The 26073-nt window shown below is 38.2% G+C and overlaps 1 protein-coding gene across 1 annotated transcript in view; it reads right to left on the bottom strand.

The window, feature by feature from the left end:
• The window catches only part of atp1a3a (ATPase Na+/K+ transporting subunit alpha 3a), a 31418-nt gene extending 23345 nt beyond the window's left edge, over positions 1–8073 (bottom strand). The window contains exons 1-3 of the mRNA XM_016231038.1: positions 7720–8073; positions 1340–1456; positions 982–1041 (exon numbers count right to left, since the gene is read on the bottom strand). Of these exons, the coding sequence (XP_016086524.1) occupies positions 982–1041; positions 1340–1456; positions 7720–7725 (183 nt within the window). The 5' untranslated portion in view covers positions 7726–8073. The remainder of the gene's footprint in view (positions 1–981; positions 1042–1339; positions 1457–7719) is intronic.
• Positions 8074–26073: the final 18000 nt, after the last annotated feature.

Below are 26073 nucleotides of genomic sequence, written 5' to 3'. Positions count from 1 at the left end.
AAACAAAAACAAAAAAACAATATAGGCAATTATAAGAATAGGACACCAGAGTAGCCTCACCAGTGAGGACATGGACGATTTAGTTCAACTAAACTTTAGCATAAGATTTACAATAACATTGTGGCATTAAAGATTAAAGGGAGTCAATATTTAAAAATATATAAAATGCGGGCAAAATAAAAATCTCCATTGACATTGTATGTAATAAACAAACTAAGAGATTTTTTTCAAAATATCTTCTTTTGCGTCCCACAGAAGAAAGTCATACAGGTTTGGAATAACATAAGTGTGAACAAATGATGACTGTTTTATTTTTATTTTTGGGTGAACTATCCCAAAAACCAGGAGATGACCAGAAGATGTCATTTTATGTGAAAAAGTAGAAATATTTTGAGAAAACAAAACAAAAACAAAAAAACAATATAGGCAATTATAAGAATAGGACACCAGAGTAGCCTCATCAGTGAGGACATGGACGATTTAGTTCAACTAAACTTTAGCATAAGATTTACCAAGATAGAAATCCTTAGTCTTTTGGTGCATCGGCATCAAGTTATCTTTAGCATCCAGACAAATCCACAATTATGAAGGAAATTTAATTTATTCAGGAGAAAGAACCAGACAGACAGTCAGGAAAGCCTCTTTTCTGCAATCTCAAATGACAACCAGTGTTCAACTCCACTTCACTTTGATGTTCCTTTTCATAAGATTCTCAGAATATTACTACTTTAATCTCATAATACTTTCATACGTTCTTATAATTTTAACTTTATTCCATAAATATTACTACTTTGATCACTAAAATATTAGGACTTTATTCTCAAAATAATGCCTTTATTCTAGTAAAAAGCCTTTTGTGAGACTATTTTTAAAAACATCATTCTTGTAATACTATTTTGGGTTTTAAGATTTATTTTAATATTGCGCTACAATGCCATCATATGAAACATCTGGCTTGTTGACATGATTTAAGAAACTCACCTGTACAATGTCAGTGCTGTATTTTCGGCATACTTCTTCAATTGACATCTTATGCTCTGTCTGGGGGGGAACAAGAGTTTCTATAGAGTCAACCGGCCACAAAGATTGAACCACAACCTTTTGATTCAAGGCAAAGAAGTTTTTGAAATTCAATACAGTATGGTGCACTTAAAATTCATTTAAGAGGCACTGAACTGCTCATCCTAGGAAGCACTGTGGCTAAATTACATAACCGAATCAGTATGTAGAATATAAAATTATTCCCTATAGGTCACTGATAGTAAGTATTAAATACATAATGCATTTGAAGTTTGATACAAAAACTTGAAGATGTATGATATGTGTCGATGTGTCTTACCAGCGGTACTTCCTTCTTCAGGTCATCCAGGTCTTTCCCTCCCTTTCCCTTTTTAGGAGACTCCTTCTCATCTTTTTCCTGCGTGGTCGCCACGCGGTAGCTGTCCGACCGTCCATACTGCAGGAAAAAAAATTTGAATTATTTTTTTCAACTACAAAATTAGACCTAAAATAAAGCCAGCTGGCAATGGAACCCATTTGTTAACATAATGTAAATGAAATAAAAACATACATGAAACCTATTAGATATTAGAACAATTTAATCTATTAACATATATATATATCTAGCCCATACAAACATGTATGTTTATGCATGCAATACATTTTTGGACATATATGTCATGTACATGCATATCCATTCTAAAATCCATCAAAACATGTTGATATATAAGTAAATACAAAAGATAGACATGTATTTGAGAACATTATTACAAAAACATACTTAGTCAGATTTTTTGCATAAATGTTGTTTACAGGTGCATCTCAATAAATTAGAATGTTGTGAAAAAGTTCATTTATTTCAGTAATTCAACTCAAATTGTGAAACTCATGTATTAAATAAATTCAATGCACACAGACTGAAGTAGTTTAAGTTTTTGGTTCTTTTAATTGTGATGATTTTGGCTCACATTTAACAAAAACCCACCAATTCAAAACACATAAGCCAGGCAGTATGAACTTTCAAAAAAGCTATAGTTAACCTTTTTATTAGTCAAATAAAATCTATTCTAGCATATTTACTGCCAAAACATAGCTAGCATACAGTATATGATGACATTATAAAAAAGAATAAAAAACAATGGCTATATTTTACATACTATATTTTTGAGGCACAAAGAGTAGCAGGACATTTCCCACAAATGACACAAACAGGTTCAGCTTCATAAACCAGAGAACTTGAACAAAATGTGTCTCAGCTGAAACTGCAATACTACCATGAACACACAGATGGGCTCATATTTAAGCATCACTCAGCACCTTCTGCCGCACTGCGAGAGACACACGGGGCAGGAACTGAGGAACCGATGCTCTCCATGACTGAGGATGAGAGGGGAAATGCCAGCCGGATAATGCTTCATCTACTATCCTGCTTATCTTTGAAACCGTGAAGCTTTAACAGGAACCCCATGCGGGATACGGGGGGTAGTGTGAGCGCGGGGGCTGTTGAGGGGGGTCTAGTGCACTTTAATCCACATTAGGGCTTTTCATTGATGTGGCATCCCGATTTGCCATGTGTGCTTCTGTGACCTATTTTAGCTTGCATGCACAACCAGATGGCATTACTGTCAAATCCACCATTACAGCACACCAGCGTGCTCACATGATAATGTGCAATCCATAAATGATTCTGATGGTAAAGCTGGTTGATAATATTATATAAAAAAAAATATATATAAATATTATTAAAGGAATAAAATATGATTGCAGATTTGACAATGTCTGAATGAACTTAATCCAAAGTAGTTCATATTTTACTTTTACTGTTGACAGAACATGAACACTGAATAGTCATATAGTCATAAATATTTTGTCTTTTATTAGCAGATTTTATTTGTCATTAAAGGGGTCCTATTATGCTCTTTTACAAAGCCTTGATTTTGAAGCATGGGTGTGAATCAAAACGTCTCTGTTCTGTATGTGAAATATTACTTTAGCAAAAATGTGTCTGATAACAAATGTGATGAACACTGTAAAAGATCAAACTTGTACATAAAACAGATTGTAAAAAGATTATTGGAGTACATGTTGCATGAATATACTATTTACGCCGTTCTACTTCAAAATGTCATGTTTAGTTCAATGTGTTATTTGCTATTTTTGTTTGTTCAATTTTTGTAAATTGTTCGTGAAATTTACTGGCAATTTCTCTGTAAAAATTATTTTGACACCAAATTTGTTCAACTTTCAAAATAATTTTTTGCATTGTGTCATTATTTTGATAATAGCTCTCCCCTCAAATTCCTATTACCATAATGAAAAAAAAAATCATATAAATAAATGAATAAATATAAATAGATGAGCACAAATATGCTCAGTTAATAAAAATCTTTGCATACGTTTTACAGTCATACAGTAAAAATGACTGAATTACAGTAATGGGAATTAATGAACATTTTAATTGAGAATAATAATAAATGTGCTCATTTGAATATATGAAGTGTGAAATTGTACTAACAAATCTTGATGTAAACTTGAGAAGAAATTACTTGTGCGTTATATTTTTATTCCATACATGTTTTACAACTTCCGTGTCGCTAAAAATGCCATAATACGTTTCGATACTAAAAGTCTTAAGTAATTCGAATTTAAATGCATAATTTTAAAGTGAATTCATTCACCACAAACACCAGACAGTTGATACAGTCGTGGTCACTGTGGTTTGCTAAATATATAGGAAAGCAACCTTGGCATGGAACAAACTGATTAAAACCTGCTATTGACATTTGAGGGCCAATCAAATAAGCTTGCTGTCTGACCTTGAAGGTCTCACAGGATATGACATCACATCAGCGTCTGGCAAATTGACTGATTGCGTATCTGCTATAGCTTTGCTTCATATGACCCCGGGCTTTGACACAAAAATAAGGCTTGATTGTGTGCTTTAGTGGAAAGTACACACACACACATACATATCCAAAATCACTCAGTGAGAAAGATCTATTGAACAGCGTCCTTTACACAACCATCTATTATAAGACTTTTCACCACCAGTCTGTTTCTCATTCACAGATACACAATTATCAGTCATGCAACATGTAAAATTATTTAAACAGCTATTTAAACCCCATTGTTGCCATTTTTACTTAAACAAAAAGTGATTTATTATCAAAACAAAATGGTGACAGACACCACAGTGAAATTTTAGAAAACCAAAAGCAAAAGAAACCACATTTCAAACCCGATTTCACACTAGCAGATGACATTTCTGCTATTCTAAGCATCCTAATCACCTGCAGTGCCCTTGAAGCCTTCAGACAGGCTTGTGTCTTTGGCTGCATGTCCCAAGGGCATCGCAGAGTCACCCTCCAAGAAACATTCACGTCATAATAATTGCAGACAACCCCGAGCACCTGCGCCTCCTACAACTGCCTCACTGCTGTTCTCAAGGTGACACCAGGTAACAGCCTGCTGTTCACCTTTCCTGCCCTGCACACCCCATTCCCTTACTGTATCAGCCCATCTGTGACATAATTTCAAAGCTCAGAACATTGGCTATAGTGGAATATTATCATACTGCACTATACTGTATACTGCATTCTATAAATAAAAACTAGCAAGTGAAACAGAACACATTATGGAACTATAAACATATCGTTCATTATGTTGCATTAATAACTCGGGAGTAATTTAATTCAAATTTGATTCAATTAATTTAATTAATTCAATTATTATTTCTGAAATAAAAGTAATTTACCTTTTAATTGTAAAAACATACTATGCGTTAAGAAATTTGGTGTAGAATCAATTTTCACTCAGAAATTGCTAGCAAATTTCACAGTTAATTACAAAGACACTGCAAGGAACATATTGAATGAAATGATCACAACAACAACAACGTTTGTCAGGCATCTACATTGTCATCTGAGGAGATTACAAAGATTAAACGAGTGTTTTTTTAAACTCTAAAACATTCAATGTGGAGTTATCGGCTTTTGCAAAAAAACAATTATTGGAGTTATCTGCTTTTGCTATAAAACAAACTTTTAATATGTAAAAAAAAACATACTTTCAATGAACTATAATTTTGTAAATTACATGTATTTGTTTAAGTTATTATTACCTAATCAAAACAACCCAACTGAAGTTTGATTTATATTACTTGGAATGCGCAATAAAAAAAAAATTATTTCTGAAAAAAAAAACATTTTTAACGGAGTTATCGGTTTTTGCAAATGAACTCTTCACACACTGTATGTGCATTGTGGGATACTATATTTTGCACTTACTATGTCTGAAATCACTCAATTGCTCTCTTACTCACTATTCCCTACATAGTGAATGTCATTTAGTGCTGTATGGAGATAATAAGTAAACAATAATAGGTATACTTACCGAACTACATAGAGACAGTAATCAATTTTTACTCTCAGGTTTTTTGTTCATATTGATTATAAATACAAACAACTGCCAACAAGTAGTATTATGAACAACTGTACATTATTATGTGTGTACAGGTGTTCCATGTTTGCGAAAATGAATACTGTACACACATTATACTGTATATACTACATTCTGTACACTGTAAAAAAATTTTTTTTTTGAGGTTGTAAATAAAACAAAGATTTTTGGAATACATTTGATAAATACTATTAGTAAAAAAAACTATGGATATTGAAAGTGGAAGAGAGCACTGTACTTACACTCCCCCACCTCCATTTCCTTGCGGTGATGAGAATCAAACCCACAACCTTTGGGTTACAAGTCTGACTCTCGAACCACAACCACAACTGCCCAAGTTGTCTACATGAATTATTTGTAAAATTTACTGAGTGAAAGTAATTTAAAGTAAATTATGCATATTCTGTTCTAAGCAGTCAGTCTCCAAGAGACATTCACCTCATACAAATTGCCAGCAACCCCAAACACCTGAGCCTCCTGACTCACACAAGCCTCTCTCAAGGTGACACCAGGTAACACCCTCCTGTAACCCCATCATTCACTTTCCATGCCCATTTTATTCTCCTCCAGCATCACTCCATCCCCACCACCCTCTCAGTACCCAAACCTTCAATTTGGCCCAGCGCATCTTTCCAATCACGCAGCCTCTACCTATTGATTGATTGGCTCAAAGACCAATCAATCATCAGCGACTGCGAATACGGCCCCGCCCTCCCGTCATCGCCGCCCTCGTGGCGCTACACAGACCAATCGCGGTACTTCTTCGGGAATTTCCACTCTCGTTGATCAACCTCCACTTTGACGCAGTCACCGACCGTCGAGCCCGGTTACCCCTCCGGGCATCACGACCGATATCAGCATGTCAAAACAACACAGAAATCGAGATACAGAACCTCGCGTGCGATGGAAAAGGTATTGTTTGAAAGAGAACTTTGCGTCACAACATCACCATTCAATTCCAGATCGAATGATTTGTTTCTTTTCATTTGAATGTCAGATTTCCAGTTCTGGTTATTGGAAGGTCGCAAAATAACAAGCTAGAAAGGCGCTTGGTGTGACTAGAAATTAGAAATATTCGCGCTTCAGTCGTCAGCAGACGTCCATTTTGACGCGGATGGCCGCGCGTCTACTGACCAATTGGACTCTCTTTGGGATTTAATTCTTGTCATAAATGTGATAAGATGTTGGATAGTCGGCTGTGAAACTATTGAAACGGGTCAGTCCAGACGCAGTCATCCCATATCCATACGCTCCCCCACCCCTATCTGTGGCTAACGCCTTTCATTTAGGAGACTGAATTTCTCCTCAGACTTTCCAGACTTGCAAACGACGTATAGCCAGGAAATAATTGTGGAAAACTCACCTGGTTAAGATTTTATTTTCCTACTTAGTAAACTTTGCTGCCGTCATTCATTAAAAGCAAACATAGTCCATTTATAAATTGGTGGATTCTAAAAAGGTATAGCAAATGTACAAATCACGACTACCAAAAATGATCACTTTATGGCCATGTAAACTTTCTGGTGTCGAGTTAAAAACAGGCGTAATCCCGAGTTGCTAACCTCAAACGATCATTACTGCGGTCGTCAACGTTATTTTCCTGACGCGCTGGCATGGCACGTTTGACAGAACGAACAGAGGCGCAAGCAGAAACGTTATAATCATAAAGTGCTTCTGAATATGTGTTATTATGATATCTTACCGGTATGTATTTGAAACATATTAGTTATCAATGATAATTTTGATATTTGATATAATTTTGCGTTTACCTCAGTGCGTGCGCCTTTTTTGCATTGAATGAGAGTAGCGCCTATATATTCCATTTCTAGCATCTATTCCAAACGACTTAGATTATGATATTATGATGTATATACCTAATATGCCAATATGTGCATGTCAATTCACCATTATTCTTCATTTGTTCCATTGAACTGCATCATGACGCATCGGACTGGGTGCAAAAATGAAGCATTATTTGACGCAATTGCCAAACGATCGAGCAGCGTTATTTCACAATGTCAGTGATGTTAAACCCGCAGTCTAGGGTTAAAACGCCCACAGTATAACTGATAAATGTTTGCTTAACATTTACAATGTTTTTAGTAGTAAGCAATACGTTAATTGAGAGATAAATGCACCCGTTTAATGCAATGTTTTGCCAAAATACATACAGACACGTTCACACACAAATCTCATAACCCCCGAATAATTCTGAAGATGCATGGCATTCAAAATGGGCAAGCTTTTAAAATAGATTCTTACCCCCATTTTGGAGCCGTCAGTCGCTGTGTCTTCAGTCAGTCAAACTACGTTTGGTTTCAGTCAAGCGGGAGAGAAGAAAAATTAAGCTCTTGAACGGACAACGACGGCCAGCGTTTGAACGACCCTCTGTCTATAAATTAAATGTATATATTCTTGAAGATACCATGCATAGTAATGTATTACAGGGGGTCTACATGAAGAAAAAACTTAAAGAATGGCCCAAGCTACATTGGTTTCTAAAAGCACATGTGGCAGCCTTTGATATAATGATAGAAGAGCATATGCAGCGCAGAGGATTATAAAGCGTCTCTGGCTGAGAATGATGCCGGTGAGATGAAGAGCGACGCGCCCACTCTGCCTCTCTGTGTTCCTCCGCCGCTAGTGCTTCGAGCCGCGGCACGCACTTCTTATCCCTCCGCGAGCGACAGTAGCCCTATAAACGCATGTAATGTACAGACATGCCAATGAGATAATGTTCCAGAAGAATCTGGTTATATTAAGAGGATTTTACAAATGTGCATCTCCAAAGAACAATATCAGCAGACATTTGTTTGATTGCCTACCTGATTCTAAGATGGATTATTATACTGAATCATGGCCGAACCACTGGACAGGCTAATGGACATAATATTTCACAAACAACTAGTAGCCTTGTGCTATACAGTGATGCTTTTGGCATCAAAAGAATGTGGTAAGTTTGTGGAGTCCGTAAACTTAACAAAACACATCCTAAAAGTTCCCATTGTCAAGGACTGTCATTTATACTGTTATTTATACTGAGATGCTGCTACGATATATTCAAAAATCAAGTTTCTTTATTGGCAACTATGGTTCCATGAAGAATTCCACAATTTCCTTTCCATTCCACAAAAGGCTATTTACAGTGGATAAAGGTTCTTTAGATTATTAAAATGTTCTTCACACTAAGAAAACATTTTTAGTTTAAGAACTGTTCACTGAAAGCTTCCTTGGGGAACCAAAAATGGTTCTATGGCATTGCTGTGGAAATATTTTGGAACCTTTATTTTTAAGTGTACATTGCTTTTCACATCTTATTTTAAATAAGTTCAACAAATGATCAAAAGTTAATTTTATGGATGGCACTGTTGTCTGTGGCCAATGCACCAAAGCAGCCTATAAGTGTCATGCCCCTGGACTGTCTGTGTGTGTTTTTGTCCCCATGTGCTCCCCGTGACCCAGTTTCTCCCTTGTTTGATTGTGTTAATTTGATTCAGGTGTGTCTCCTCTATTACCCTCGTTTAGTATTTAAAGTGTTGTCTGTTCTATGGTTCCTTTGTCCAGCCTGCCTGTCTTTCCCCTTAGCTATTAATTAAAGACTGTTATTCCTGAATCTCCTTCATCTCCGTAATTCCTTGCTCCTCACAGTAAGCAACCGTGACAGAACACTGGACCAACAAAAAATAAGTATATTGCGTGTTCCCCTCCATTTGTTTTCTGTGTTTTGTACAGTGTTTTATTTTACCCTATGGATCCCCTCGCTGCTAAATTCACCGCCCTTGCCCGTAAGGACCTTCCCATCTTTGAGTATGCTGTTGAGTTCAGCCAGCTCGCCGTTTTAATGGCGTTTGACGACGCTGCGCTGAACTCACTGTTCTGGATCGGGGCAAATTACCATTGCCCCGTTGATCTGGAGAGTGTCCGGCCCCGATCCAGAACACAGCCCAACCCAGAGCCCAGCCCACCATCACCCCGCTGTGCGAAGCCAAAGCCCGAGCCCACCTATGACGGAGAGCCCGAGACCGCCACGACTGACGAGCCATCACCCAATGGCACGACAGAGCTGAGGATCGCCGCGGAGCCGGAGCTTTTCAAGTGACGTCAGACCAGGTGCGAGAGCCAGCTACAACGCTCGCCACGAGGGAGAAGGCCGTGGACAGGGAGAGTGCGGAGAGAAGCTCCGCCCACTGCACCATGGCTGAGGGTGAGCTTACAAAGGATCTGGGATTTTGAAGTTGCCCTAATAGACTGGGAGGCAGATATATATGCGGACATGCCCATTCTCCTCCCACCTTCCTCGGACTTACCAGTCTGCCAGCCTTGTTGTTCCCCTGTCTGACACGCTCCCGGTGCTGGGAGTCGCGATTTGGTGTGTGTGTGGGCAGCGCACACCAGCCCTGAGAGCCCGGAGGCTCAGAAATGCCCACCCACCCTCCTGCTCCTGCCTCCTCCTGCCTCCTCCACCGCAGTCGTCTGGCAGCCCCTTTGCTCACCCTCAGCCCACCATCTGTTCGGTGCGAGCACCACGGGTCTGCCCGTCTCCATCGTTGGCATGGCTGGAGAATCCCTTGCCTTCGCCTCCCACCTTTGACGCGCCATCCGGGAGGGGGGCGAATTATCATGCCCCTGGACTGTCTGTGTGTGTTTTTGTCCCCATGTGCTCCCCGTGACCCAGTTTCTCCCTTGTTTGATTGTGTTAATTTGATTCAGGTGTGTCTTGTCTATTACCCTCGTTTAGTATTTAAAATGTTGTCTGTTCTATGGTTCCTTTGTTCAGTGTTATACATCTAGTGGTGCTACATGTGTCTCCTGCCTGCCTGTGTTTCCCCTTGGATGTTAATTAAAGACTGTTATTCCTGAATCTCCTTCATCTCTGCGTTCCTTGCTCCTCACAGTAAGCAACCGTGACAATAAGCTCTGTAAGACTTCTCAAACTTATTTTGATTCTCAGCACATGTTCCAAAAGATCAGCCAATTTAACTGCATTATCTGATCCCCGAAATGGATTGAATCTCAAAGCTGTGTGGGTGTATTACAGATAGAGAAAGACAGAACGAAACAGAGAGAAAACAAATAATATTTCAAAAATATAATAACGGACTGAGAACAGTAAATTTGATGGACTAAAGGTTTTTTAGGCAGTGTTGGTTGTGTGTGAGTGAATGTTTCTTGCAGTGAAAAGGAGATGATGCTATATATTAGTCATAAAGAAGATATTTGTGATTGTGTGTATGAGGGGGGAAGGCAGATAAGGGCAAACAGATACAGCGATCAGGTATTTTTAAATGCAGCGAGAAAAAGTGAGTCAAACACAGGTAATGAGAGAGGTATAATTGAGCTGTAGAGACAAAATGAGTCGGCCATCTAATCAGAGTCTGGATCGAGAGAGAGGAAATAAACATAAAAAAGATGTATAGACAGAATAAAATGGATGAAACGAGCTCAGGATGATAGGAGATTTCACGCGTTTCACCATGCAGGTGCTAAGAATAGATTAATGAGGCCTAAAACAATCAGGGTCACACCATTTATCTGAGAATCACATTTCCAGGATGGATCTAGAAAACTTTACTACAGCAGCATCATTTATCACCATCAGTGATATCAAATAATTGTTATTAATATTTATATTTATTTAATCAGCTCATTTACTTAAGTCAGGAACCTATGGAATACCGTTTCCGTAATTGCAACTTTTTTTTCCCGTAATTGCGAGTTTATATCTCACAATTCTAACTTTATAACACACAGTTGCAACGTGCATGACACAATTCTGACTTTATAACTAGCAATTGCAAGTTTTCTCGCAAATCTTATAAAATAAGTCACAATTGAGAGATGTAAAATCACAACTGTGCAAAAAGTCAGAACTGTGAGATAAATAGTTGCATTACCTTATTTTTATTCAACGGAGAAAACAAGCTTTCATAGCAAACCTCACAATGTAGTAGATGTCAAGTAAATCATTTTATATTTTTGGTTAAACTTACCTGATCTTACTTTTTACTTAAAGGGTTAGTTCACCCAAAAATGAAAATTAGCTTGTTGTTTTACTTACCCTGAAGCATCCTGGGTGTATATGACTTTCTTTTTTCAGACGAATCCAGTCAGAGTTATATAAAAAATTGTCTTTGATCTTTCAAGCTGTTTAATAGCACTTAGCGGGTGTTGCAGTTGAACAGTCCACAAGTCGTCAAATAAAGCTCGCGCATTCATAATAAAACGTGCCGCAGACAGCTCCGGGGGATGAATAAAGGCCCCTTCTAGCGAATTCATGAGTATTTGTAAGAATAATATCCATATTTCAAACGTAATAAACACTTTTCTCTCACTTCCGCTGACTATCATCCACTGAAGCAGTTCCGGCGGATGACGTAGCATGTCGGCGTTGCGTGATTAGTGACGAATGCGGAGAAAGAACAAAACAAAACGCCAGTCACGAATTAGAAGTACAAACCGAAGATTTGCAAAGATTTTTTTCGATATAAACCAAGAGGAGACTGGTTTTCCTTTGCTAAAGTAAGGAAACGTTGCTTCCTTTGCTCCTATTAAACAAACTCGTGAGACTAGCATTTCACGAGTTCACACTTACATATAATGAACAGAGTAAAGGTTATGTGTATTTGGCATGCTGTCCGGGGAGAGGGCTCCGAGCTCGGTAATAACTGTCGAGCTCGGGGTACTCCCCCTGTCCGGGGAGAGGGGTCCGAGCTCGGGTTTAAGCCCGGACCCAGAGTGCTCCCCACCGTGCTGGGGTAGGAACGGGCTGAAGGTGAGGAGTCGGGGAGGTGGAGGGATGCTGAAAGACTAGAGATAATGCAGGTAAGGCTGCTTTGATTATTTATAGGGGTTCTCTCTTGTGCTGGTTGGATAGATGGTGTAATTACTGATGATGGCCTGGCCGTGTAAATTATCTGCGTGTGCTCCTCCCGAAATTTGTTAATAAAACATCACAGAGGCGCGCGTGCTGCGTATACGTCATACGCCTTCCGCCGGAACGGATCCGCGTATGATAGATAACGGAAGTGAGAGAAAAGTGTTTATTACGTTTGAAATATGGATATTTTTCTTACAAAAACTCATGGATTCGCTACAGGGGGCCTTTATTCATCCCCCGGAGCCGTCTGCGACATGTTTTATTATGAATGCGCAAGCTTTATTTGACGACTTGTGGACTGTTCAACTGCAACACCCGCTGAGTGCCATTAAACAGCTTGAAAGATCAAAGACAATTTTTAATATAATTCTGACTGGATTCATCTGAAAGAAGAAAGTCATATACACCTAGGATGCTTCGAGGGTAAGTAAAACACAAGCTAATTTTCATTTTTGGGTGAACTAACCCTTCAATGCTTAGATGAACATATTTTCTTCAAAAAATATAAGTAGTGCTAGTGGTGGTCAATCTGTATTTACATAAGATTAACCGAAAGATACTGTGCAATCAATAACATTACTTTCCAACTGTGTTCTCAAGGCCACATGAGAATGCACAGTGCTGCAATCAATAAATCTTTTACAGTTGTTTATAGCAACCCGAGCTTGCCATTCACATAATCTGTTTATGTCCCATTGAGTCTGGTAAACAAAGTTCTTCTTTTTCAGAGAACAAATTAGCTGACAGCATCCAAACCACACTATACTTAACCTCTTTCTCATTTCATCCTCCATCAGGTCCCCATAGCAACGGCTGCTATGTAACCTTGCCCCCTAATCAAGCTGGAAAGATATTGAGAAAATGATATGTGGAGATGCAGTTGGGGGGCTGAAGGACATGTTTAATTAACCTCTCCAAACCAAAACTTCTAATTTAAGCAAATACTTCTGAATTTTGATTGCTGTAGACGTTTCAGGTAATGAGGCTAATCATTCGGTTTAGCATGAAAGTGCAGTTAAAAACAGCTTCTGTTCATATTCCTTTGGCTGAAGTGCACTCATTCCGTTGCCTAAGACTATTGGCTCACATTATTCTCCTTTTTCTTTTGCCACTCTGTAAAACCCTGCAGCTAGTGGCACATTATATATTTATGCAATAGATAAATGCTTTATCGATCCCTGAGATGAAATGTAATGGTATTTACTTCATAAGAGATAAGAGTTCAGTTAGAGCTTGACACACTGAGCTATCATGAACCACAGTGTTCCTTATACACACTCAACTAACATGAGTCATTGCTACATCTATTTTTGTCTCTGTCTACATGTGCATTCAAGACTGTCAAAGTTTGTACATTTGTAGATGCCTAAACATCTTGCCATTTGTCCAGTTGGATTCCACCTGCTGTTTTATATGCAGCTTCTTGCATTCTTAATTTAATTGCCCATTGCAACTGTGCAATAATGTATTGTCCACATACGTTAAACATGGCTTTATAAACACGGCTCAGGCTTTTATATCTACCAAAATGTCATAAATGTAGTAAAAGTGAATGCATACTCAAGGCATCCTCTGGGGTTCATCAGACTGGTGAAACTCTGGAGCAGTGAATCTCAACTGGTGGGTTGCAACCCAAAAATGGGCAAGGAGCCTATATTGTTTCTAGGATCTAGGAAAGTAGGGAAAAAACAATGTTAAATGCAAATAATACAATGCAAATAACCATATACTCACAGTTAACATAACATATATTCACCAGGCTCAATTTGTCAAAAAGATTGACCACCACAAAGTCCATATTTTGTTAGTACTGCTTTTAGCTTTGATTATATTGTGCATTATATTGTGCATTAGTTGTGGCATTGTTTCGGCAATGTCATGCAACATCACAACATTTATTCCCATCAAGAGCTGCATTCATTTGTAGTTGAGATCTTGTATGACAATGGAAGAGTCGAACCACTCTGTAAAGGCGACTCCAGCACATCCTAAAGACTGTCAATGGGGCTAAGGTCAGGGCTCTGTGGTGGACAGTTCTTACATGAAAATGATTCCTCATGCTCACTGAACCACTGGTTCACAATTTGAGACTGAAGAATCTTGTCATCCTGGAATATAGACATGGGTATGTTTGGTTGTTTAAGAAATGAAAAGCTACGCACTGTATCAGTTATGATGGACTAAAGGTTTTTTAGGCAGTGTTGGTTGTGTGTGAGTGAATGTTTCTTGCAGTGAAAAGGAGATGATGCTATATATTAGTCATAAAGAAGATATTTGTGATTGTGTGTATGAGGGGGGAAGGCAGATAAGGGCAAACAGATACAGCGATCAGGTATTTTTAAATGCAGCGAGAAAAAGTGAGTCAAACACAGGTAATGAGAGAGGTATAATTGAGCTGTAGAGACAAAATGAGTCGGCCATCTAATCAGAGTCTGGATCGAGAGAGAGGAAATAAACATAAAAAAGATGTATAGACAGAATAAAATGGATGAAACGAGCTCAGGATGATAGGAGATTTCACGCGTTTCACCATGCAGGTGCTAAGAATAGATTAATGAGGCCTAAAACAATCAGGGTCACACCATTTATCTGAGAATCACATTTCCAGGATGGATCTAGAAAACTTTACTACAGCAGCATCATTTATCACCATCAGTGATATCAAATAATTGTTATTAATATTTATATTTATTTAATCAGCTCATTTACTTAAGTCAGGAACCTATGGAATACCGTTTCCGTAATTGCAACTTTTTTTTCCCGTAATTGCGAGTTTATATCTCACAATTCTAACTTTATAACACACAGTTGCAACGTGCATGACACAATTCTGACTTTATAACTAGCAATTGCAAGTTTTCTCGCAAATCTTATAAAATAAGTCACAATTGAGAGATGTAAAATCACAACTGTGCAAAAAGTCAGAACTGTGAGATAAATAGTTGCATTACCTTATTTTTATTCAACGGAGAAAACAAGCTTTCATAGCAAACCTCACAATGTAGTAGATGTCAAGTAAATCATTTTATATTTTTGGTTAAACTTACCTGATCTTACTTTTTACTTAAAGGGTTAGTTCACCCAAAAATGAAAATTAGCTTGTTGTTTTACTTACCCTGAAGCATCCTGGGTGTATATGACTTTCTTTTTTCAGACGAATCCAGTCAGAGTTATATAAAAAATTGTCTTTGATCTTTCAAGCTGTTTAATAGCACTTAGCGGGTGTTGCAGTTGAACAGTCCACAAGTCGTCAAATAAAGCTTGCGCATTCATAATAAAACATGTCGCAGACGGCTCCGGGGGATGAATAAAGGCCCCCTGTAGCGAATCCATGAGTTTTTGTAAGAAAAATATCCATATTTCAAACGTAATAAACACTTTTCTCTCACTTCCGCTGACTATCATCCACTGAAGCAGTTCCGGCGGATGACGTAGCATGTCGGCGTTGCGTGATTAGTGACGAATGCGGAGAAAGAACAAAACAAAACGCCAGTCACGAATTAGAAGTACAAACCGAAGATTTGCAAAGATTTTTTTCGATATAAACCAAGAGGAGACTGGTTTTCCTTTGCTAAAGTAAGGAAACGTTGCTTCCTTTGCTCCTATTAAACAAACTCGTGAGACTAGCATTTCACGAGTTCACACTTACATATAATGAACAGAGTAAAGGTTATGTGTATTTGGCATGCTGTCCGGGGAGAGGGCTCCGAGCTCGGTAATAACTGTCGAGCTCGGGGTACTCCCCCTGTCCGGGGAGAGGGGTCCGAGCTCGGGTTTAAGCCCGGACCCAGAGTGCTCCCCACCGTGCTGGGGTAGGAACGGGCTGAAGGTGAGGAGTCGGGGAGGTGGAGGGATGCTGAAAGACTAGAGATAATGCAGGTAAGGCTGCTTTGATTATTTATAGGGGTTCTCTCTTGTGCTGGTTGGATAGATGGTGTAATTACTGATGATGGCCTGGCCGTGTAAATTATCTGCGTGTGCTCCTCCCGAAATTTGTTAATAAAACATCACAGAGGCGCGCGTGCTGCGTATACGTCATACGCCTTCCGCCGGAACGGATCCGCGTATGATAGATAACGGAAGTGAGAGAAAAGTGTTTATTACGTTTGAAATATGGATATTTTTCTTACAAAAACTCATGGATTCGCTACAGGGGGCCTTTATTCATCCCCCGGAGCCGTCTGCGACATGTTTTATTATGAATGCGCAAGCTTTATTTGACGACTTGTGGCCTGTTCAACTGCAACACCCGCTGAGCGCCATTAAACAGCTTGAAAGATCAAAGACAATTTTTAATATAATTCTGACTGGATTCATCTGAAAGAAGAAAGTCATATACACCTAGGATGCTTCGAGGGTAAGTAAAACACAAGCTAATTTTCATTTTTGGGTGAACTAACCCTTCAATGCTTAGATGAACATATTTTCTTCAAAAAATATAAGTAGTGCTAGTGGTGGTCAATCTGTATTTACATAAGATTAACCGAAAGATACTGTGCAATCAATAACATTACTTTCCAACTGTGTTCTCAAGGCCACATGAGAATGCACAGTGCTGCAATCAATAAATCTTTTACAGTTGTTTATAGCAACCCGAGCTTGCCATTCACATAATCTGTTTATGTCCCATTGAGTCTGGTAAACAAAGTTCTTCTTTTTCAGAGAACAAATTAGCTGACAGCATCCAAACCACACTATACTTAACCTCTTTCTCATTTCATCCTCCATCAGGTCCCCATAGCAACGGCTGCTATGTAACCTTGCCCCCTAATCAAGCTGGAAAGATATTGAGAAAATGATATGTGGAGATGCAGTTGGGGGGCTGAAGGACATGTTTAATTAACCTCTCCAAACCAAAACTTCTAATTTAAGCAAATACTTCTGAATTTTGATTGCTGTAGACGTTTCAGGTAATGAGGCTAATCATTCGGTTTAGCATGAAAGTGCAGTTAAAAACAGCTTCTGTTCATATTCCTTTGGCTGAAGTGCACTCATTCCGTTGCCTAAGACTATTGGCTCACATTATTCTCCTTTTTCTTTTGCCACTCTGTAAAACCCTGCAGCTAGTGGCACATTATATATTTATGCAATAGATAAATGCTTTATCGATCCCTGAGATGAAATGTAATGGTATTTACTTCATAAGAGATAAGAGTTCAGTTAGAGCTTGACACACTGAGCTATCATGAACCACAGTGTTCCTTATACACACTCAACTAACATGAGTCATTGCTACATCTATTTTTGTCTCTGTCTACATGTGCATTCAAGACTGTCAAAGTTTGTACATTTGTAGATGCCTAAACATCTTGCCATTTGTCCAGTTGGATTCCACCTGCTGTTTTATATGCAGCTTCTTGCATTCTTAATTTAATTGCCCATTGCAACTGTGCAATAATGTATTGTCCACATACGTTAAACATGGCTTTATAAACACGGCTCAGGCTTTTATATCTACCAAAATGTCATAAATGTAGTAAAAGTGAATGCATACTCAAGGCATCCTCTGGGGTTCATCAGACTGGTGAAACTCTGGAGCAGTGAATCTCAACTGGTGGGTTGCAACCCAAAAATGGGCAAGGAGCCTATATTGTTTCTAGGATCTAGGAAAGTAGGGAAAAAACAATGTTAAATGCAAATAATACAATGCAAATAACCATATACTCACAGTTAACATAACATATATTCACCAGGCTCAATTTGTCAAAAAGATTGACCACCACAAAGTCCATATTTTGTTAGTACTGCTTTTAGCTTTGATTATATTGTGCATTATATTGTGCATTAGTTGTGGCATTGTTTCGGCAATGTCATGCAACATCACAACATTTATTCCCATCAAGAGCTGCATTCATTTGTAGTTGAGATCTTGTATGACAATGGAAGAGTCGAACCACTCTGTAAAGGCGACTCCAGCACATCCTAAAGACTGTCAATGGGGCTAAGGTCAGGGCTCTGTGGTGGACAGTTCTTACATGAAAATGATTCCTCATGCTCACTGAACCACTGGTTCACAATTTGAGACTGAAGAATCTTGTCATCCTGGAATATAGACATGGGTATGTTTGGTTGTTTAAGAAATGAAAAGCTACGCACTGTATCAGTTAGGGTTAAAAGAATTGTTGCAAAGCATACAATATGCCAGCATTAAATTCAAATGGCGATTTTGTTTTGCCCAGGTAGTGTGTGTGTAAACATGATGTAGATCACAATTGTTTCTGCAGATTGCAGTTTGTTTTGTGTGGTGAGAACATATTTAAACACCAAATAATCAGTTTTCCTAGTCAGACTTTTGACAGCATATTGTTGGGCATGTGCAGTCCTTAGTAATTTGAATACATTTCAGTCTTCATTTTAAGGATTTTTGAAATTAAGAATTCTGTGTTGGGTTCTGAAGCAAAACCAGCAAAACCAACTTCCGGTGTAAGTACACAAACAGGGCAGCTCCCTGAATAACTTATAAAGCTTTCTGAAGACCAATTTCATGGTGGCTACAAGAAATTGGAACTGAAGCTAAGTGCTTAATGGATCCCATACTAGAACATTAAAGGCCTATGACTGCTCATCCACATGTTAGGGAAAAGTTTTTGAGGCATTTTAAATATTTATTGAAGTTGAGTGAACAACGGAATATTTTAAGCACCTTTAGTTCTACAGTGGAGCCAAATCTAAAACAACACGAGGAGCACTCTTGAGGAAACAAAAGGATTTACAGACTTACAGAAAACATTTTGGTCAATCTTTACGAGATTTGTGCTTCAGAACTTCAGATTTACTTAGTTGTTTTCATATTTAGTCTCTAATTATAAGGATACATTTTCATGCAAGCATGGTAAGGGTTGAAATGATGTCAACTAATGACGCAACACCATCCTCAACAGCTCAAGACATCGACAGCTCTCTGGTGCTAATCAATCAGCTTGGGTGTCGTGACTGTGACTTGAAACAGCAAATTAGTAGTGTCGTATGAGTTCTGAAGAGCCTTGAACCACCACCACATTTGCAAATGTTGTCATGAGTGTAATTCAAGTAAATTGGGCCACATTTTGTCATTAAAGTCAGCATGAAACAGAAGTTGCAATCACCTTTTCTTCCCTATTTTGGCATATATCCAAGTGAAATGGCTTCTCAAATGAGAAAAAACGTGGGTGGCATTTGATTTTGTCATGTCATGTGAGTGACAATTTGCTGGAGGGGGAGGTTATTGTCTTGCCCTTGCACTGGTGAACACGTAATCAGAAAAGAGATGTCGTTGCAAGGGGGAGGAAAGTTATTTTGATGAAAGATTATGAGGGCACATGATTAAAAAAAATAAAAAATTATAATGGATGAGCATGGATAAATCTTTTATAATAAACAATATTCCACTAAAACAAGAATTTGATGATGACAAAAAAATGCATCCCAACATACATTCAACTTATTATTAACTTATCATTAACATACATTAAGAAGGACATTTTTGGTTCTTTAAAGCCCAACCATTCACATAAATGAATGAATAAAATGAATGAATGCTTACAGCATGAAACAAAAGGATTTATACATGTAAGATCATATGTAATGGAGAAAATTTCTTAAAATTCTTTTAAACTGCAGCTAAATATATTTGAACAATACTAAACAAAATTGACTATATTAATAAAAAAAATCTAATAATTGTGTAATGTAATCTCTCTTTTTTTGGTTATGAAATAAAAGATATGTATTATCTCTGTGGCTCAGTGGTAGAGCATTGGGTTAGCAGCGCAAAAGGTTGTGGGTTCAATTCCCAGGGAACACACATACTGATAAAAAATGTATAGCCTGAATGCACTTTAAGTCGCTTTGGATAAAATGTCTGCATAAATTATTAAATTATCTCTTTTTATCTTTTGAATATGATTTAATAAATATTTAGGTTTCAATGAAAAAGTCATTAATGTAAATTCACTATGAATACCACTTCAATCTAATGTTTTTTAATGATTGATGATTTTCTATCATCTACAGTACCTTTAAATGTATCCCTCAAACAAACCTGTGCATTTTCAGGTTTTCATTAAAACATTTAATAAACAGTATGTTCATTATGCGTTTTCCTCATGGGGGCCATTGGCTGGTCCACAGAACAGGTTATTTCAGATTTTACTATTCTTGTGAGGACCACTGCAGTCAAAACCCTCCCACCCCCACACCTGCTGTTACATAACCCGCCAGTGAGGGCTGAGAGCTGAGTTTGTATGACCAGATCAGATTCTAACCACATGCATCTGACCAAACATCTTATGATGTCTGAATATTCATATTGATATGACTCATTAAGCCTTCATGTAAGTTTATGCATCCAGAGAGACAAAACTGTTGTGCTTCCCCTGCTAATATTATTGCTACACTCTTAAAAATAAAGGTGCTTCACGATGCCATAGAAGAACCTTTTTGTCTAAATGGTTCCATAAAGAACCTTTAACACCTGAAGAACCTTTCTGTTTCACAAAAGGTTCTTTGTGGTGAAAAAAGGTTCTTCAGATTCCAAAAAGGTAAGAAAGAGATGGTTCTTTAAAGAACCTTTGACTGAATGGTTCTTTGTGGAACCAAAAATGGTTCTTCTATGGCATCGCTTGAAGAACCTTTTGAAGCACCTTTATTTTTAAGAGCGTAGAACTATTCCACAAGTGTAAGATATTCACACTTCCTCTGACATGAACACGACTAGGTTGCTATATCTCTTTCTCTCTCTCTCGTTTTTCTGGAGCCCCTAATCTGCCTTCAAGCTGTTTTTCTTTTGTTACCCTCCTCTTCTCTTTCTTGCTAAACACCTCTTCTCGCTCTCCTTCCTCCCCTCCACTCATTTTGTCTGGAACGCTTCCTCTACAGCAACTGCAAAAAATTATTAACAGATTATTTGCATGTTCTCTTTTCGCAAGTTGACAAATGATGCACAGAAGACGACTGTAGTACATGTTGCCAGATCAACTCAGACAAACAAAGCACGCAGGAGTATAGTGCCGTTTTGCATAATAGATTCAGAGGAAAATGTCATTGAAAAAAAAAAACTCTTTTCAGAAGGTTGAACTGCACATCTAGCCATATTCTGACGGCAGGAATGAAATGTCAAAAAATTCAGCAATCATACATGAAGACCTAATTTACATAGAATGCAGGAAATCCAATACAAATGCAATTACATTTCTGTCTAGCCAGGATAGATTCATGTATGTGGCAAGGTTAAATTGAATCTGGATATTTGATTTGCATGCCAAAACATTGTACAGTGTGTATACGTACGTGTGTGTGTGTAGTAGCCAGAGACTGTCTCCTCTTTCTCAGACTGTCTCTGACTCCCTCCTTCATTATTCCTCAGGGTTTGCTAAGCTGATGCATCAGCACAAAATGCGTAAGCTTAGGTTTCTCCATAAAAACCACTGATTCTGTGCAAGCCGTATGAAAAAGCACAGTGTTTCCCCGTTATCATATTTCAAGCCATTACTATGAAACCTAGACCTTATTCCTGAGCAAACCTGCTTTATAATTCACATAAGAAATCACATAACTTATCTTTTCTAGCTTTCACCATCTTTTTCTTCTTCTGTACATCTGCAAACGATACGATCAGGTCTCAGTAATGCACAATTCTCCTCGTGATCAATACTGTAGTCTGCTTGTGAATGCAAAATCTTATAATAACCTTTGACTATTTCAGATATGCTTAAATCTCTTGAAAACGGTCATTTCTATGCATTATGATGCATGTTATGCAGCTTCTGTTGTTAATGAAGAAACACAGCATGCTCTTTCAATCGCTCCTGATCATTTTGGGTTCCGGTTTGATTATTTTCATCAAAAAATCGAAATGTTTGCTCTGTGAAGGACTAAGGATCCAACATGGCTGGCATTTTTAATCGCTCTTGTCTCTTTAAGCCCCAGCCGGGGACTCAGCCAATCAGTGAGGAGATGCTGTGAAAGTCCTTGCCGACGACCTTGATGAAGAGGGAACAGGATGACTGAAAACAAGGCTTTAAGAAAAGCAGTGATGAATGGGTTTCAGCAGAGAGGAAAAGGAAGAGACGAGGAGCAGGGGTAAGACTGATGGCGGCATGTTGATCAGGAAACACACCAATCCTCCAGTGGAAGGCGACTGTGCTCGGCATCCCCCATCCTCCCCTCCACGTCCCTCCATCACACCTCCTCCCCCCTCACACTCACTACATCCATGTGTGTAAATGTTTCATAATCTCTGCATTTGTAGTTGAGAGCTTGAGGCTGGAAAAAACTGGTCTCTGCCTCTCTCTCGCCTCCACTCCTTGTTTTACACATGGATGGGTTTGACAGGTGGTCTTCCGGAGCAATGACACATTATTACTGGCAAGTTCAGGTAGGACAAACACACACAAGCGTACACAGGGGATAGCCTGCATTATACGCTACCTCATTTAACAGCAAGTGCGTTTTGTGGAAAGTAGGAATGTAAGCAGACTTTTTCCCCAATGTCATAAAAAGGGAAAACATATACGCAAACTCATATGCAAACACTATAGCGTTGCAAGTATGAAATCCTGATGAACATACAAATTGTATGTTCTTTTGTTGCAGTGATGGCAACAAACTACAGGGGGTAATAGAGATACCTATTACCTATGTTTTTAAGCAGCTGGCTGTAACACTTCAGCTTTAAATAATTTGCTCAGCAAATCTCCATCATGACAGAAAGAGAAAACTGCCTATAGAAAAGATAGTTTACGCTAATGTGCTGCTATAGTGCATCTCCTGACAATGCTGAGAATGCAACATGCACTGTTCAAAAGGTACCGTTCATTTTTTCCCCTACTGTTAAAAAGTAACTATCATTCATTACAGTTAAATTTTTTGAAAGAAATTTATACCTAGATATACAGCATGTACAGATATACAGACTGGATTAAATTGATCAAAAGTGACAGTAAAGACTTACATTGTTTCATTTTTTATTTCAATTTTTTTTTCTAAAGGCATCCTATTCATCCAAGAATCACAACTGTTTTCAACATTGATATTAATAAGAAATGTTTCTTGAGCAGCAAATCAGCATATTAGAATAATGATTATAATAAAATATCAAATATATTAAAAATAGAAAATAGTCATTTTAAATTGTAATATTTTATCATATTAATATTTGTACTGTATTTTTGATCACAAATTCAGCCTTGATGAACATAAGACCCCAAACTTTTCAAAGGCAGTTTCAAAAGTCATTTTCACTACATTAGTAGTCGTTTTCACTACAGAATTTTCTAAACATAATAAAACTGGGAAATTGACATGACAGAGAAAAAAAAATACAGATTTCCAGTGTTGGATATTGTTAGTGGACAAATTAAACTAGTGAGAGTGTGAAAGTATGTTTTGGAAGAGTTCACAAGATCAAAAAGCAAAGTACCCACACCTGCAACACCCACTTGCATTGAGATATGAATTGTCTCATTGTCATGGTCTGCCAAATTTCAAAATGCACAGATACATAAAATCAAGCTTAGCGAGAAACATTTGTGCAACCCCCTAACAGCTAGCTTAACATCCTAGCAACCTTATAGCAACACTAAAAACTGCTCAGCAGCTGCATAATAAAATTGAAAACCACTCAGAAATCTAGTTTAGTATTAAACTGTTACTTATCAACAGATTCATCGTTGGCATTAAACTGCATTTACCCATCCTACATGTCCGATACATACTGCCTTTTAAGAAATTAAAATCAATCCAGTTGCAAATGAAAGGGGGAAGAGGCAAGCTAAGAAGTAGTGCTGGGCGGTATGACCACAAATTTATATCACGGTATTTTTCAAAATTATACCGGTTTCACGGTACATGACGGTATTTTTTTTCCATGCATGACCGGGTGTTAACCATATTTTCTACTGATTGAGAGAGGAAATACTGCAGTATATTGACTTAGAATTACCTATTTTACTGTCATGATGAGTGAATATTGTCAAAAAATACCACACTAAATAGTGACTAAACACGACCCCTTTTAATGTTAACCAGGAGTCACTCTCATTTATAATCGCGGCATCGTCTGATAAAATCAACATGCATCTACACTAAAGAGCGGCTATGCGGTTGTTTTGGCTGTATTAATTTTTTTGTCTCATTACTTTATCAACATTAGCACTGCCTGCGTCTGAGTAACAATCTAAAAAAAACAACAAACAAAAAAGTGCATGTGATATTAACAGACGAACTACGCTCATATTTATAATTCCAAACAATCAGTAAGCGACAGGTGCTAGGAAACGCTGTTTTGTTCTCATTTATTGACGAGTCGGCTGCAGTGCGGCCAACTGAATGCGCTGCTTCTCTGCCGCTCACTGCACAGAACAGACGCCGAAAGATGTGACACTTCTCCGGGAAAGTCAGACCTCGCGTTCGCGGGACAGCACTGGCGAAATCTTCCAACTGAACCATAGCTAAGGTTTATCCAAAAAAGTTGCTAGGTTTGTCAGTATGAATATTCTATGGAAAAAAGCCGCTAAAAGGGTCTGAAAGTTGCGAAATCTAGTGCTAAAGTCGTGCTCGTGTGTGTGAGACGCGGGAGCTGATGGCCAATGTCAATGTGGTCAATGTGGATATTGTGGATGAGTTCTTCTGTGTCATCACGTTCTATTAGTTCTACAGCTTCAGTTTGGGAACTTTCATGCTTAGCATCACATACAGCTGTTCCCTCACCACAGTGCAACAGTGAAAAGGGACCCCTTTCAAACAGTGTCGCGTTCCGAACGTTGTTTAAGCGACATACACCGGTATTGCAGTATTTTAAAAAGTCATATCATAACAAAAATAAACACTGCCCAGCACTAAGAAGCCTGTCTTTTGTCATTGCAGGAGGTCAATCAATGTGCAAGCAACAGCAGCGATGGCGAACCTCCTCCCATCATTATAAACCAATCAACATCTTCCTACAAATAACAAAGGCCTCTAATTACACTCTTACAGTCTTTCACACCCCACTGGGTCCTAGTGCTCCATTTAAAAAATTCCCATCTAAAATGGTTCCATGCCAGTGATCACACTAATGAAAAGAACAACCGCAATCAGTTTCATTAAGCAGAAAATACATGGATGCACAAAATCGTCCCACACTATCTGTGAATGATACTTTGAATCATTCAGATTTTTGATGAAAGCCAAACTATCATTTTAAGTCAGGTGACTTGCAGTTCTACCGTTGTGAGCATCCATATCCGGTTTCGTCAGGTTTCATGTTGTTAAAGTGTGCTTCTGTGTTTCCTGTACACGAGTATAGTGCAAACAGTGCGAGCCGTTATGTCTGAATCACGAACAAATGACTCTTATGAACCGGATCTTTTCAGTTAGTGAGAAAGATTCATGAAACATATAAAACTATAACTGTAATTTAACTATAACTGTACAAGTCCAATAGAGAAGTTCACAACACAACTATAACGATAGTAACACAGAGGAACGATATTGATAAAATCACTTTCGAATGATTTCCAACTGAAGAACGATACAAACATTAGCCGCGTTTCCATTACCCTTCAAATTGCACAAATTGAAACTGCAAATTGAAAATACACCTAATGGAAACACGTCAATAGCTGGGGTTCCATTACAGATGTGCAAAACTTTTGCGATATTTTATTAAAAAAAACAAAAAAAAAACGAATTGACAGTGCGAATTAACAGTGTTTCCATTAACTGATGTTATGTGACTAAAATATAATTTTTTCCTCTCGCGATAAGTCATAGCGACGGAT

Source organism: Sinocyclocheilus grahami, unplaced genomic scaffold (genome assembly GCF_001515645.1).
Source record: "Sinocyclocheilus grahami isolate Dianchi unplaced genomic scaffold, SAMN03320097.WGS_v1.1 scaffold382.1, whole genome shotgun sequence".
Classification (NCBI taxonomy): Eukaryota; Metazoa; Chordata; class Actinopteri; order Cypriniformes; family Cyprinidae; genus Sinocyclocheilus; species Sinocyclocheilus grahami.
The sequence above is the reverse complement of the archived record's forward strand: the minus strand, read 5'-3'. Positions and strand labels throughout refer to the sequence as shown.